Source organism: Salmo salar, chromosome 14 (genome assembly GCF_965601325.2).
Source record: "Salmo salar chromosome 14, fSalSal1, whole genome shotgun sequence".
NCBI classification, from domain to species: Eukaryota; Metazoa; Chordata; class Actinopteri; order Salmoniformes; family Salmonidae; genus Salmo; species Salmo salar.
The window spans coordinates 98,511,781-98,527,567 of NC_138304.1; the positions used below are offsets into that span (position 1 = coordinate 98,511,781).

Genomic DNA, 15,787 nt, shown 5'->3' on the forward strand with positions numbered 1-15,787 from the left:
CAAATGTGTTATTTCATAGTTTTGATGTCTTCAGTATTATTCTACATTGTAGACAATAGTAAAAATAAAGAGAAATCCTAGGTGTTACTGTATGTCCTCGGGTCTCCTTCTTCACTCTCTCCATCCATTCTCCCTCTGTTCTCCATTCACTGGTGAAGGAAGTTTTGTGTGTGTGCGAGGTATTTTGGTCTCTAAAACGCCTTGCTCCAACACATCACTGGGTTAACGGGGTTGACAGACTGCTCTCTTCTGATTGGTTAGCTGTAGCAGCTGAGGAGGATAGGCAGCTCTGGATTGGCCATTAGGTCACTGTACTCATCAAATCAGAAAGGGGTTCTATCTAGTCTGCCCATACTGGGAGTCTCTTGCCCAGATGTTATAAAGTTTTTCTTTAGTATTAATTTCAGTTTTTATATCAGTTCAGTTTTATTGAAGGACCTGCCTATCTGTCCGTCTGCTAGTATAAGATTGTGTGTGTGGTGGGATTGCTTTCTACTACTCCTGCTGCCCAGACCTCTGCCTGTTGCTGGCCTCTGATAACTGGTGATACCTGATAAGTTAACTGATCACAGTACCACTAACTGCTATCACACAGTAGTACAGCTGAATGGCAACCAGTGCTTGAAGTGGAATGTAAAAAGGTGCTCTCTCCTTCTCTTTCTCACTCTCCCTCCTTCTCTCGCTAGACGCAGTGGATTTGGGTTCCCCGGATGAGTTGATGGACATCTCGGAAGTGGACGAAGGGGTGTGGCCTAAAAGAGGGTCCGGCCCGGACTACCTGACTCCGCCCACCATCACTATCAGCAACAGTATCACCCCTGGGGTGGGAGGGACCAAGACAGGAAGCAGGAAGTGGCATTTAGGCGGACGGTCGCATAAGGAGAAGGAGACTTGTACTCCAGGGGGGCAGGCCTTGGTCGAGAACCTGGATCTGTCAATCAAACGTCTGACGCTGACGTCCAGCCAATCGGTGCCCAAGGGGCCGAGCCATAGCGCTCTGAGCAGCCTATCGCGTACAGCCAGCGCCGTGTTCTCCCGCTCCTTCGAAGGAAACAACACTGGAGGTAACCGTGGTAACCCAGAAGTTGGCCGCTATTCATGCAGTGGCAGTCTACAGGAGGAGGAGCTAGGCTATATAAGCCCCTCCCACACCCAGCGCTCGCCAAGCATCAGGGTGCACTTTAGGAGTGACCTGTGAACCCTAACATTTAACCCTTGACTTCTCACCACCCATCTAAACCCTCTAACCCCATGCCCCTGTACCTTTTGATCTGGACTCCCAGCCTGCCAGTGGGACTGGAACCCAAACTCATTAACACATGCCCTCCCTTCTTTCCTCTCCACACCATTCTTCATCTCCCCCACCTCTTCTTCTCCAGTAGGACAGCTTCCCACCTCCAAAGGCTGGCCCCTCTCCTCCCCCTCCTCTCTCCCCAAAGCAAGAGCCTGGTGTGAGAGAGCCGGGAGCCTGGGTCCATCCCTCATCCCTGGAGTTACTGAACCACCCCCCCTGGTGGTAACCAGACAGAACTGCAGACTGGACAGAGTGACTCACTACAACTGTTTTTGTAAAAGGTTTGGAAATTGAGTATTTAAAAGACTCCTGTTTGTCCTGCTTGGCTTTCCATACATCCCTCCTGACCATGCCCCGGTGTGTGTGTGTGTGTGTGTGTGTGTGTGTGTGTGTGTGTGTGTGTGTGTGTGAGTGAGAGAGAGAAAATGGGAGAGTTGAGCCCCCAACCCCTTCCACCCTGTACTCCTACCCATCATGCACTAGGGTTTGAACAACCCCAACACAACGCCAAGTTCACACTCCTGTTGCCATAGCATCCCACGAAACGATTAAACGACAGATTGCAAAATTGTGGAAACCCCCCAAAAATGATGTATGTCGTAAATGTCTGAAAAGTATTGATTGATGTTATCCTATTAGAAGCAATATTTTCTCACTGATCTGATCAATAAACAAGCTTATTGGGGTTTGTATGTTTCAGATCAATAAGTTGATTGGGGTGGGTTTGTTTTAATGTTTGTTTTGATGATGTATGAACTGTTTTTGTAAACTGTGGTATGTTCCTATGACAAAGAGAGACTAGGGTTTTTTTTAAAGATACACTCCGCAATATGACACCATCACACACAGTGGGGTGACTTCCTGCTAACGGTGTTGATATAAGTGTAACTGAATCCCTCACCCCTGCCAACTCGCTTGGAGGACCCTCACATGTTGCTTTCGAAGAGTACCGAGGGATCACTAAACCCATCAACTTCGGGACACGCTCGTGACTTCGAATGATGTAATTCATGTTCCACGTTTAAAAAAATAAAATGAGCATGACATTTTAAATGAACAAATCCTGTTGTTTTACAACATGTTTTAAACCTCAGTAACAGTTAAATGTTTAATTTGTGAGGTTTTTCATCTGTTACATGTGTCAGTCAGACAAACAAACAACTGCAAAGGGACTAATAGTTGGACACGCCTCTCCAGTCTTCTGTATCAAATTGCAAACATCACGATGTGTCAGGATGCCAACGTGGCTCTGCAGCCTTGCTGGCTTGGCCAACGTGGCTCTGCAGCCTTGCTGGCTTGGCCAACGTGGCTCTGCAGCCTTGCTGGCTTGGCCAACGTGGCTCTGCAGCCTTGCTGGCTTGGCCAACGTGGCTATCCAAGGGTCTAATTAGCCCCTACCTCCTCAATGAATTTTCACTCCCTCACCTTTGTGACACTTGTGCATACAGTATGGCGGAGGCATGTGTAAACACTCAAATGGAGTGATTCAGCCTATGTAGTAGCAGGAAGTCACCCCACCGTGTATGCTGATGTCATATTGCAGAGTCTACCTTTAACTGTGGTGTTCTATGTACAGCAGACAAAGTCCAGTTATAAATGTGGCATTTTCCTACGAGAGAGAGAGTTGTTGTTTTAGCAGTGTTGAATCCCTTCAGTGTTAAAGCACAAGAAAACCCAACCCTGCACGACCACCATCCCAAACATACCCCTGGGCGTAGGAGGAGGGGCTATAGGGCCGTAGGAGGAGTGGCTATAGAGGCTTAGGATGAATGGCTATAGGGGCGTAGGAGGAAGGCTATAGGGGCTAAGGAGGAGTGGCTATAGGGGCGTAGGAGGAGTGGCTATAGGGGCTTAGGAGGAAGGGCTATAGGGGCTTAGGAGGAGGGGCTATAGGGGCTTAGGATGAGGGGCTATAGGGGCATAGGATGAGGGGCTATAGGGGCTTAGGATGAGGGGCTATAGGGGCTTAGGATGAGGGGCTATAGGGGCGTAGGAGGAGTGGCTATAGGGGCGTAGGAGGAGTGGCTATAGGGGCTTAGGATGAAGGGCTATAGGGGCTTAGGATGAAGGGCTATAGGGGCTTAGGATGAGGGGCTATAGGGGCGTAGGATGAAGGGCTATAGGGGCGTAGGATGAAGGGCTATAGGGGCGTAGGATGAAGGGCTATAGGGGCGTAGGAGGAGTGGCTATAGGGGCGTAGGAGGAGTGGCTATAGGGGCTTAGGATGAGGGGCTATAGGGGCTTAGGAGGAGGGGCTATAGGGGCTAAGGAGACGGGCTATAGGGGCTAGAGAATTTGGAGTAGGCCTATTCAAGCTAGGGTTGATCTTTATTGATTGATTGGTCTTTAATGAATCTGTTCTCTGGTCTATCATAACCTGCTTTATAATGTAATACACACAAATAACACCCTTGAGGAGTCAGCAGTACAAAGTCAAAGTCACACTCTTCTCCATTTTGGTGGCAATAAAGTTCACTGGGTAAAGATGGAGAGAAGTGTTGGGAGCATAGAAATAGAATGAATTGAACGGACTTGGAAGCTCTAACCCTGGCAATTTGGCTGGTAAACTCATGGGTACACTTGCAATGGCTGCCTGGTATTGTGATGCAATAATTTTCAAAGTAATGTAGAATGTTCATTTAAATTGTTAACTGATGTGGCTCATGCAATGGAATGTATTTTTTTGTAATGTCAGTTGTGTTTAAACAAATCACAGCACATATTGATGTTTATACTTCCTGCTTTTACTTCATGCTTTGCGCCTATGGGTACACTTGCAATGGCCGCCAGTCCATCTATTTTGCCATCATTGACTTGAATAGTGACAACCGTTCTATTCATTCTATTTCTATGATTGGTAGTCCGTAGATCAGACAGAACACTGTTTCCTACTGGAGATCTGAATGCAGAATAAAGTCTGCCCCTCTGGAACCTTTGTGTTCTAGAACCAGTGTTCTATCAGTCCCAGAGTTCTATCATAACCAGAGTTCTGTCCGTCAGTGTTCTAGATCTGTTTTATATTCATATGGTGGAACAATAACAATCATGTTTCTGTATTCTGTTGTTTTACGGTACGTCATGAATCTGTACATATTATTGATGGACTTCAATTGTTTGGGATTTTCTGTCTGAAGATAACTCACTGATAGAGATACTCTCTCTGAGAATAAAGTATTTCTATATTTCACTATATTTCTGTTGCTGTTCTTCATCACACACATGCAAGCACAAACACACACTCATCCTCACTCAGGAGATTACATGATGGGCCTAGTTGTCAAACCCAAACATCTGAGTGAAAGTATGCAGCCAGTTTGTGTATGTATGTTATCTGCATGCATATTTCCGTATGTATTATGTTAATTTTATGCGTTGTAATGTTCAGAAGAACATTAGTATGAGGAGTTTGCTTGGAGCTAATCTCACATGGAAAGATTCACGTGTAAACGGCGAAAAGTGACAATTTTCGAGAGAATTGTACTTCTGGGTAACGAGATTAGTTTGGAGCAGAAACATTTGCGCCCACAAAGTGGCGCTCGTCACAATTGTGATTGTACCAACTGTCGCAAAAAGCAAAACCTTCTGCCTTGCTTTACGGCCAAGCTTCCTCCGTCGACTTTTTCACGTCCTTCAGAGAATCAGTGAACCTGCTAGATACCTGTCTACCTTCGCCGGAGTTTACCTGCATATTACCATGGCGAAGTTCAGCAAGGAGACCAAACTACGCCTGCAGACGGTATTCCAGGCCGGACAGTTCGTCATCCGCTGGGGTTTCATCCCCACGGTGCTCTATCTGGGTTAGTACGGGGCTAGCTGGTTAGCTTAGCATGCTACCAGTTCGGGTTCCTAGAGTAGGCTAAAAACAATGTGCACCCCTGACGGAGTTTGGGAAACGTTGAGCTGTGGCTCACAGTGGTCAGTTATCATAGTCAGTGGTGTGAATGGGGAAATGAAACCAGAGAGAGACAGACCCTGAATTAACCCAGGTATGCCCCAGCTGTCAAAGGAAACTAGTTAGCAAAAATGAGGCAAAACGCACATTGGGACTCATCGTGTTAAGCCTTAGTTTAAGTGTGTGTGCGCTGGGGTAGCTGCGGTAAGACAGTGCTGTGGCAGAAGCGTTCGGGGTCAAATGTGCTGCTCTACGCTACAGTTTTTTTGTGCGTGTGTGTTTGAACCGTGTTACAGGAGAAATCAGATTCATGATCCCCCACGGGAGAATCCAACCTCTTTTTATTTAGCTAGTTTCACTTGACAGCAGGGGCGTACCTGTGTTAATTCAGGGACTGTCTGTTTCTGGTTTCATTTCCCCATTCACACCCCTAGCTGTGACAACGAGCCACAGCTCAGAGTTTCCCAAATTCGATGCTGGGGACCCCATGGTTTGCAAATTTTGGGGTTTTGCCTTAACACTATACCGTGATATGTTGATCATTTGAATTAACTGTGTGGTGTTAGGGGAAAAAACTAAATGTGCACCCCTTGGAGTCCCCAGGACCGAGTTTGGGAAAAGTCTTAACTAGCTGGTTTAGCTATTATTTCGACAGGAAATCCCTTTGTCAGACTACGGCCATAAATCTCCATAAATGTGGGGTGCGTGGCTTAACTAACTGAAATAGGAAAAACATATAGCTGATTATGCAATTCCAATCGCATGCAGTGGTTGCATAACACAAACGAGCTTCCCCTAACTCGAATTTGTGAATATTGAACAGATGTCAAGGAGGAGGAACCTTACTCAGCCTTACTTTGAAGAACCTCAAATAGAAAATATATTTAGATTTTAACACGTTTTTGGTTACTACGTGATTCCATATGTGTTATTTCTTTGCTTTGACGTCTTCCCTATTATTCTACAATGTAGAAAATAGTACAAATAAAGAAAAACCCTGGAGTGAGTAGGTGTCCAGACTTTTGACTGGTGCTCTATATGTCATTTATATTGGTTGCAAGAATTTTGTATAATTGAAAAATTCAAAGTTTTGAATCCAGTGTCATTTTGTGTATCAGTTCATAAACCATGTGCCATGAAATTGGTACATCAAATCTCTTCCCAACTATTTAGCAATCTATATGGCACAGCTGTCAATTTATTGGTTTTGACATGAAACTGCACCACTCCTTTCCAAGTGTCCCCCTCTCCCCTCTAGGTGCTAGCTGAGGGTTATGTTGTGTGTGGGTGCACAATGACTTGTATTCAGAGAATAGTGCAGAATGCACATTGCTATTGGCTATCATCAAGTTTGATTCTCACAGCGCATCTCTCATGCTACGTGGCTAATGTTTTGCTACCAGACCAGTAGTTATATTTAGGTCCGGAGTGGTTACAGCTTCTCTGGGAGGGAGATGGGAGGTTCCCTAGTGTAACTGAGTGTCTGCCACAAGCTAACATGGTTACACAGTACACACACACTATCTTCAGAGAACTTGATGGGGAAACCCAGAATGTTTCCTGTGTCAGGAATGAGAATGGTGATGCAATGTGGCATGAATGAATCTAATGAATGAATATGGTTGCAGAAATAGAAATGTAACTTATGATGACACACTGAGTATCACAAGCTAGCTGTCCATTCTTAAAATACGGTTACTATTCTCTTATCCCCTCTCGCCAGTCAGTAACAGGTGTTAGAGACGAAAACATTTCCAGACGGTTCTAGATTTTGAATCGGCACCGTTCGATCACACCCAGCAAATGATCGCTAGCACATAGTGGGTGCTTTTAGCCATTTGTCTTTGCGATGTGTCTTTTTTAGTTATTAGGGTAGTCAGTTCCAACATTCAGTTTCCTTCCTGGACATCTCTATTGGACCACAGGGAGAACTGCTGGCCAGGAGGAAAGGGGGGAGAGGGAAAGCGAGAGGAAAGGGGGGAGAGGGAAAGCGAGAGGACGAGAGAGATTGGGGTGGAGAACGAGAGCGGGGTTGAGGAAGGGTCAGGAAGTGGGGAAATCCAGACTCTGCCTGCCCGATTGTCTGGAATGTTATGGTGCTTCAAGTATTGGTTGTTGGTTACGCAACACTCATGTTCACCCCTTGTCAGGAACACGCTACTGATGCTAGTAAACTACATGGCCAAGTTTGAGTCATAGGATATGATGGAAGATACTACCAGATGTTACGAAGGCTTTGAAAAACGAAGCTCAGGAATGCAACTAATATCTCTTAAACAATTTGCTTCTCTTCATCTCTGCTCTTTGTTTTTGATTGACAGGTTTTGCTCGTGGTGGGGATCCTGGAATGCCTGAGCCAAACATCCTAAGGTATGCTGTGTGTCTGTCTGTGTCTGGGGTTTGGCCTCCTGATATAGGGAATAGTGTTCCATGGATCTGGTCAAAGTAGGGCACTATAGAGGGAATAGGGAGCCATACCATTCAGACGAAGATGACCTCTGACCTTGTTTTCTCTCTTCCAGTCTGCTGTGGGGCTGAGAACAACCCTGACCTGGCCAATCACCTCATCCAACCGTGGTCATGTGACTCCCAGCTGTCACCACAGAAACGGACACCATCTTACCCTCACCAATTTCTATATGGCTAATATATTATAGGTTGGATGGAACTTTCATTGTCACGTCACTCAGGTTGCATCGGAGACATGAAGCTCTGAATGTTCCCCTCATTCTGAAACGCCCAATGGCGTGATGGACATCTTATTCTGAAAACAGGTCCTTTACTGCGACCAACGTTTCTCTATTGTTTTGTTTCCTCTCTGTTTGGGAACATGTACAACTTTTATCTTGTCATTTGGTCATGGACCTGTGTTTGTCTGTTTACTTGAAATGATCCTATATAAAATGTCTGCCTGTTGGTTGAAAGTGGACCTGAGTTTGTGTATAAATCACCTTTTGAGAGAAGATGACTGTTTGTGATTCACTGGTTGGTCAATTCACTTACCGATCAGTGGAAATAATGTTTTGTTGTGATGACATGTGTGACTAACCATCTGGTTGAAACTACAGTATCAGTCAAAAGTTTGGACACACCTACTCATTCAAGGGTTTTTCATTATTTTTACTATTTTCTACACTGTAGAGTAATATTGAAGACAAAACCACTATGAAATAACACATATGTAGTAACCAAAAAAAAGTGTTAAACAAATGAAAATATATTTTAGTTTCTTCAAAGTAGCCACCCTTTGCCTTGATAACAGCTTTGCACACTCTTGGCATTTGCTCAACCAGCTTCATGAGGAATGCTTTTCCAACAGTCTTGAAGGAGTTCCCACATATGCTGAGCACTTGTTGGCTGCTTTTCCTTCACTCTGCGGTCCAATTAATCCCAAACCATCTCAATTGGGTTGAGGTCTGGTGATTGTGGATGCCAGGTCATCTGATGCAGCACTCCATCTCTCACCTTCTTGGTCAAATAGCCCTTACAGGCTGACCACACTGCTCGCGTCGCGTGCGACGAGCTTTGTAAAATAAATGTAGAAATCTATGTTATTCAATTATTGCACCCACACTGCTCGCGCGCGCCAACAAGCATCTGTGTTGCCAAGGGCTAAACTAGAACTCCTTTCTATTTCTGATGCAGATCGCGCTGCAAGTCCTGCCTCTCCCATCTCCTCATTGGTTTATAGAAGCAGGTACCCACGTGCCATCTCATTGGTTATACCCACGTGGGTGATTGAAAGACGAACTGTGTGGCCGGTCGTCATGGTAATACTATAAAAGTTTAGATGCCGATCACCATATAAGTTCAAAGAAGAAAAAGCCTGGAAGGAAGAGAGATGACTAGAAGCGACTCGGCTGACCGGTTTATGTCTGGATTAATTGTCGGAGTGGAGGACCTTGTGCATTTCAGGTAAAATAACAACTCAATGTTTATATCCCAGGACAAATTAGCTAGCAACAGCAAGCTAGCTAAATAGGATAAATTAGCTAGCAAGTGCAAGCTAGCTAGCTAAATTGCCATAAATGTTTAATGCTTTTCGACCTGTTCCCAAATTAATGTAATTAGTTCAAAGTTTGTTTTGATATTTTAACCTGTGTGTTGTGATCGCTTTTGGTGTGGGGGGACAAAATAAATGTATGCACGATGGCGCACGCATGCAGCCGGTTTGGGTTCCGTGTTACACAGCCTGGAGGTGTGTTTTGGGTCATTGTCCTGTTGAAAAACATATGATAGTGCCACTAAGCGCAAACCAGATGGGATGGCGTATCGCTGCAGAATGCTGTGCTAGCCATGCTGGTTAAGTGTGCCTTGAATTCTAAATAAATCACAGACAGTGTCACCAGCAAAGTGCCATCACACCACCTCCTCCATGCTTCACGGAGGGAACCACACATACAGTGATCATCCGTTCACCTACTCTGCATCTCCAAAATGACACGGCGGTTGGAACAAAAAATGTCAAATTTGGACTCATCTGACCAAAGGACAGATTTCTACCGGTCTAATGTCCATTGCTCGTGTTTCTTGGCTCAAGCAAGTCTGTTCTTTTTATTTGTGTCCTTTAGTAGTGGTTTCTTTGCAGCAATTTAATCATGAAGGCCTGATTCACACAGTCTCCTCTGAACAGTTGATGTTGATGTGTCTGTTAGTTGAACTCTGAAGCATTTATTTGGGCTACAATCTGAGGGGCAGTTAACTAATGAACTTATCCTCTGCAGCAGAGGTAACTCTCGGTCATCTTTTCCTGTGGCGGTCAAAATGAGAGCCAGTTTCATCATAGTGCTTGGTTTTTGCGACTGCACTTGAAGAAACTTTCAAAGTTCTTGAAATTTTCCTAATTGACTGACCATGTCTTAAAGTGTTGATGGACTGTCATTTCTCGTTGCTTATTTGAGTTGTTCTTGCCATAATATGGACTTGGTATTTTACCAAATAGGGCTATCTTATGTATACCAACCCTACCTTGTCACAACACAACTGATTGACTCAAACGCATTAAGAAGGAAAGAAATTCCACAAATTAACTTTTAACAAGGCACACCTGTTAATTGAAATGCATTCCAGGTGACTACCTCATGAAGCTGGTTGAGAGAATGCCAAGAGTGTGCAAAGCTGTCATCAAGTCTAAGGGTGGCTACTTTGAAGAATCTTCAATGTAAAATATGTATTTGTTTAATACTTTTTTGGTTACTACATGATTCCATATGTATTATTTCATGGTTTTGATGTCTTCACTATTATTCTACAGGGTAGAAAATAGTAAAAATAAAGAAAAACCCTGGATTGAGTAGGTCTGTCCAAACTTTGACTGGTACTGTATGTTCAGTAAACAAACAACACAGGAGCAACACATTTCTATATTCTTTGAGACCATTTATTATTCATTGTTGTAAACATCACAGTGTCTGTCCAACATGTAGTCACTGATGTACTGTTAAGGCACTTTGAGATGCATTTAATTCTGTGCTTGAAATCCATCAACAGCATGTCATCATTAGAAAAATACATTCGGAGTGCATTTCTATGGAAATAAATAATCTTTGCTTTAAAAAAAATAGATATATTTTTATCTGAGGCACAAAGCTTCTCGAGATCAAATGAATGAATCTGATTAAATAAAATAAATTAATTAAATGCATTTCATCTCAACCATAAATATTTTGATCATTTTCAAGTTCAGTCAAAGTACATTCAATAAATAAGTAAAAAGAAACCGCTGCATTAGAGAATAAGACACTGCAAGTTTCTACTCCAGGCCTGATATAACACATCTCTGCTCAGTGTTGTCATGGTTACTGGAAGTCTTTGCCCCTCTTTTCCATGCGGCGGAGGGCTCTCTTGGTGTCAACCAGGAAGTTACGTAGCTCCCTAAGGATGGCGTGAACGCTGGTCTTCCTCTCCCACTCTGTCCCTGTAGACACCTCACCCAGAACACGCTCCCTCTCACTGGCAGACAGGTCCTCTACTACCTCAGCAGCCTTCATCTTGAGAGAGAGTGAGAGAGATACACTATGTTAGGTCAATCTGTGTGCCACAAGACTGTGCTAAATCTTAGGCATCTGTGCTAAACCTTAGGCATCTGAATTAATCCAATTCTGGGAAATTGGCTCATGGACCACAATGAAAGTTAATTGTTTCTTTTTTTAAGGATATTTAAGTAGTATTCCAATATAATATCACACGTTTATATTACATATTACTATTACATACCTGGTCTTTGACCAGCCCTATCAGGACAGTGGTCTGGTGTGTGACAGAGGGGAGTAGGGTTGATTGAGGGTATTCAGCCTTAACATGCTGAAGAAGAAGCTGGTACACTCGCAGACCCCGTCTGATCTCCTGCAGACATGCCTCCTATAGGAGAGGGGACAACAAACACCCTCAATCAATTAATCAATTAGTCACATTTTATTTAAACTCCCTAGGGCCTAAATTCTAGAAGGAAGACATTGAGAAACAAGGCTCAGACTGTCAGCCAATAAAGATATCTGCATGTTTCTACCTAGTCCATCTCCTTCTGCCATTAAAATGCGTCTTTTCAGTTAGGGGATTTTTCATTTTGATCACAAAAGGAATATCTTGGCTTCATTATTTGGACTGAATTCGAGACACAGGTCAGGGACATTTATTCATTGATTTCCATCTTTACCTTGTTGGTGGTGGAGCAAAGAGTCTTGGAGAGGTGTGGGGGGGTGGAGAGGACCTGGTGCTGTGAGAACGATGAAATCTCTTCCACGGGCTTCTGAAACTCCTCCACAAACTACAGTGGTGGAAAAAGGACCCAATTGTCATACTTAAGTAAAAGTAAAGATACATTAATAGGAAATTACTCAAGTAAAAGTGAAAGTCACCCAATAAAATACTACTTGAGTAAAAGTCTAATAGTATTTGGTTTTAAATATATTTAAGTATCAAAAGTAAAAGTACAAGTATAAATCATTTCAAATTACTTATATTAAGCAAACCAAATGGCACCATTATCTAGTTACGGATAGCTGGGGGCACACTCCAACACTCATAATTTACAAATTAGGCATTTGTGTTTAGATGAGAGGCAGTAGGGATGAACAGGGATGTTCTCTTAAGTGTGTGAATTGGACAATTTTCCTGTCCTTCTAAGCATTCAACATGTAACAAGTACTTTTGGGGGTCAGGGAAAAATGTATGGAGTAAAAATTGTATGCTTTTCTTTAGGAATGTAGTGAAGCAATAGTTGTCATAAATAGTAAAGTAAAGTACAGATACCCCGAAAAACTACTGAAGTAGTACTTTCAAGTATTTTTACTTAAGTATTTTACACCACTGACAAACTACAACACAAGGATGAATAAAAGTTATATTTTCCAGATTGGTTTAATTTATTATTTTCAATGTTAGTAGGCTTATTGTTGTTTTCAACTATAACGTTCAAAATGTTAAACACATCTAAAACAACTCACCTGTTGGTTCCGCAAGGTGGTTACCTCGTGAACGAGCATCTTGATAATTTGCTCCCACTTCGGGGGCGCGCCCGTTTCACCGTACAACGAGTCTGTCGCGAGCTCCTCTCCCGAGGTCCATCCGGAGGTCATGAGCTCAGAGAGCGCGCTGGGCACTGGACTCCCCTTAACGAACACCACGAGCACCGAGAGAAGTGAGAGATCTGAAAGGGGGGAGAGGAGAGCGGGTGAGTGATAAAATACAAAAATGCAACCCAGCTTATTTGACCAGGGAGAACGGCAGATGAGTGTGACGTCAGACGTACAGCGTGTAGAAGAAGTCATGTTCCAGCTAATTGTTTGTAGGCTCTGGGTCCAGTGATGCTCCTTACTGATGATGAAGTTGGTAGGCTTCTTGTTTTGTCAGACTGATGCTGCATGCCCCAGCATTTATATTCTTACACATCGCAGGGGTTTCCTCTTCTCCTCCCCTAGCCCTCCTCCCCCTATTCTGTTCTCTTCTTTAGCATCTTTCCATCATTATCAGTCAGACATATTGGCTACTTCCTTAATGGCAGCCTATTACAGACTAATATCTCTCCATTAGAGACTTCCTGTAGTCATATATTTGTCAATATGTCCCAAAAGGTACCTATTCTCTACTTAGTGCACTATTTTTGACCAGGGCCCTGGAGCCCTGGTAAAAAAGTAGTGTATTATGTAGGGAATAGGTGTCATTTGGGACATAGGACACAAACAAAATAATGACTACAGGAAGTCTCTAATTGAGAGATGGCAGCCCATCATCATATAACCTGTCATGTTACGCAGGGCAGTAGGTCTCTCTACTGTGCACCATGGAACACCTCAAACAGTTATCAGTTATCAGGCCTGTCTAGAATGCAGGGTTGTGGTAATTCTCTCAATTCATCCCAGATAACACTTCTGGCCCACATCAGCCAGGGTCGGTTTAACTACAGGACAGATTTTGTGCATATGCTTGAGTAAAAGTAAATGCTATACATCAAATTCCTTATATTAAGCAAACCAGACAGCACAATTGTATTGTTTTTAATTTATTTAATTTATTTACAGACAGACAGGGGCACACTAACACTCAGATATCATGAGTGAGTCCGACAGATCAGTAGGGATGACAACGCGTTATATTGATAGGTACATAAATTGGACCATAATGCTCAGCTTGGTCTCATTGATGTCCTGCCTGAGCATTCGAAATATAACAAGTTATTTTGGGTGTGAGATAAAATGTACGGGAGTAAAAAGTACATATTTTCTTAATAAGGAATGTAGTGAGAGAAAGAAAAAAAACGTGTCAAAAATATTTTTCAAAACGACTTAAGTACGACTTGAAAGTTTTTTTACTTAGTACTTCACACCACTGGGGCCATAACACAGACAAACTGCACAAAGTCCATCTGGTTGAAGTTGTCTTTTCTTTTGTACCAAGTCTGTTGTGTGTTATGTGTGAGGAGTGAAGTTTGTTTCTTTATTCTGTAAGTGTCTACCACGATCCATGCATATATAACATATAGTTTGGCAGGTTTATCTACATTGAGGCTCTTATAAATGGGATTAAGGAAGTGTTATGCAACATATATTCTCCCAAAAAGGAGGACCCACATTTTTTGCATGAAGTCAACTTTATACTGGGAAATATAGAAGGGTAGATCATCCTTGCTGGAGACTTTAGTGATGGACAATATTATTGATAGAAGTACATTTACAGATCACTTTACGCCAAAGGATAGACTTGTAATACATATGCTAGCAGAAGATATGGGCCTTACAGACATAGGAGATTAGTCCATCCTAATGATAGAGAACATACTGTTTTTCTCCCACTGTTGCACGCTCCAGAATAGATTTCTTCTTGATATCTAATTTCATGGTTATTAATGTGATTGATTGCATGATTGGGCCCATTGTCCTCACAGATCATGCTATAGTAGAGTTACATGTTGATATCAACTCTGAAAATGTGATGAAGGGTAGATTTAGACTCCACACCATGCTATTACAAGATGAGATATTTAGCCAGTCACTAGCAGATGAAAGGTAGATTTAGACTCCACTATTACAAGATGAGATATTTAGCCAGTCACTAGCAGATGAAAGGTAGATTTAGACTCCACTATTACAAGATGAGATATTTAGCCAGTCACTAGCAGATGATCTTAGATCCTTTTTTGAGATCAACATAGGGTCAACTGAAGAGGTTTCCACAGTATGGGGAACCTCTAAAGCATATATTAGAGGGAAACTAACATGTGTCTAAAAAGAAGAGAGAAGAGGTGAGGCAGTAGAAAGATTAGAAACAGAGATATGTGGTTTGGCAAGACATTTCACAGATGGCACATTTAAAACTGCCTGCACATTTACATTTCAGTTGCATGAAATGTATAACAAAAAGGCAGAATATGCACTCTTTAGACTTAGAACCAGTTTTAATGAGGGAGGTGAGAAGACAGGCAGGCTCCTAGCAAGACAACTAAAAATACAGAGCACTTCTAACGTTATTCCAGCAATTAAGAAGGGCAATGAGATGGTGACCTCATCCAAAGACCTAAACCGTGTGTTTCAATGTTTTTATGAAGATTTTTATACATCCTCCTGTTCAGCCCCATAGATATGGATACTTCTTTGTCTGGTATAGAATTACCTAGATTATCAGATAGCCAGGTAGAGAACTTGGACTGTACTATAACAAAAGAGGAGTTTAGAGCCGCCATTTTATTTCTGAAAGCAGGGAAGTCACCTGTATTGACAGTGGTTTACCAGGAAGCATTAAAAATGGCTCCCTCCCTTCCTTTAATGAGGCTTTGATATCGCTGACACCTAAAAAGGATAGAGATACTACAGAACCTATGCATTTTAGAGCTATCAGCCTCCTAAGCGATACGCTTAGAGAAGGCGCTACCTAATATCATACATAGTGACCTAGTAGGACTGATTAAGAACAGAACCTCAACTGATAATATGAGGAGGCTCTTACATTTCATGTTGTTAAACCGCTGAAATATAGTTCCCACCGCTGCTGTCTCCTTAGATAAAGGTTAAATAAAAAGAAATAAATACAAATATGCTGAGAAGGCATTTGATAGGGTACATTTACATTTACGTCATTTAGCAGACGCTCTTATCCAGAGCGACTTA

General features: G+C 42.7%; 2 protein-coding genes across 5 annotated transcripts in view; one reads left to right on the top strand and one right to left on the bottom strand.

Annotated features, from left to right (window-relative positions):
• The window catches only part of LOC106570580 (hyccin-like), a 35,452-nt gene extending 30,966 nt beyond the window's left edge, over positions 1–4,486 (top strand). For 3 of the 4 annotated variants that reach the window (XM_045694946.2, XM_045694945.2, XM_045694947.2), the window contains one exon: positions 687–4,486. In XM_045694946.2, the coding sequence (XP_045550902.2) occupies positions 687–1,198 (512 nt within the window). In that variant the 3' untranslated portion in view covers positions 1,199–4,486. The remainder of the gene's footprint in view (positions 1–686) is intronic. The other variant, XM_045694948.2, reaches the window with a different exon arrangement.
• A 6,062-nt stretch (positions 4,487–10,548) lies between these two features.
• Positions 10,549–13,011, bottom strand: il6 (interleukin 6 (interferon, beta 2)). The gene is made up of 5 exons (XM_014143031.3): positions 12,937–13,011; positions 12,632–12,834; positions 11,842–11,952; positions 11,403–11,546; positions 10,549–11,176 (listed from the first exon to the last, which is right to left on the bottom strand). The coding sequence occupies exons 1-5, from the start codon at positions 12,953–12,955 to the stop codon at positions 10,985–10,987; spliced, it is 669 nt and encodes a 222-aa protein (XP_013998506.1). The 5' UTR covers positions 12,956–13,011; the 3' UTR covers positions 10,549–10,984.
• Between the last annotated feature and the right edge of the window lie 2,776 nt (positions 13,012–15,787).

Bases quoted from the DNA above. Each gene is read 5' to 3' on its own strand.
- il6 (XM_014143031.3), bottom strand. The intron at 11,953-12,631 runs GTGAGTTGTTTT...CCACCACTGTAG, and splicing joins CCACCTTGCGGAACCAACAG to TTTGTGGAGGAGTTTCAGAA. The intron at 11,547-11,841 runs GTAAAGATGGAA...CCTCTCCTATAG, and splicing joins TTTGCTCCACCACCAACAAG to GAGGCATGTCTGCAGGAGAT.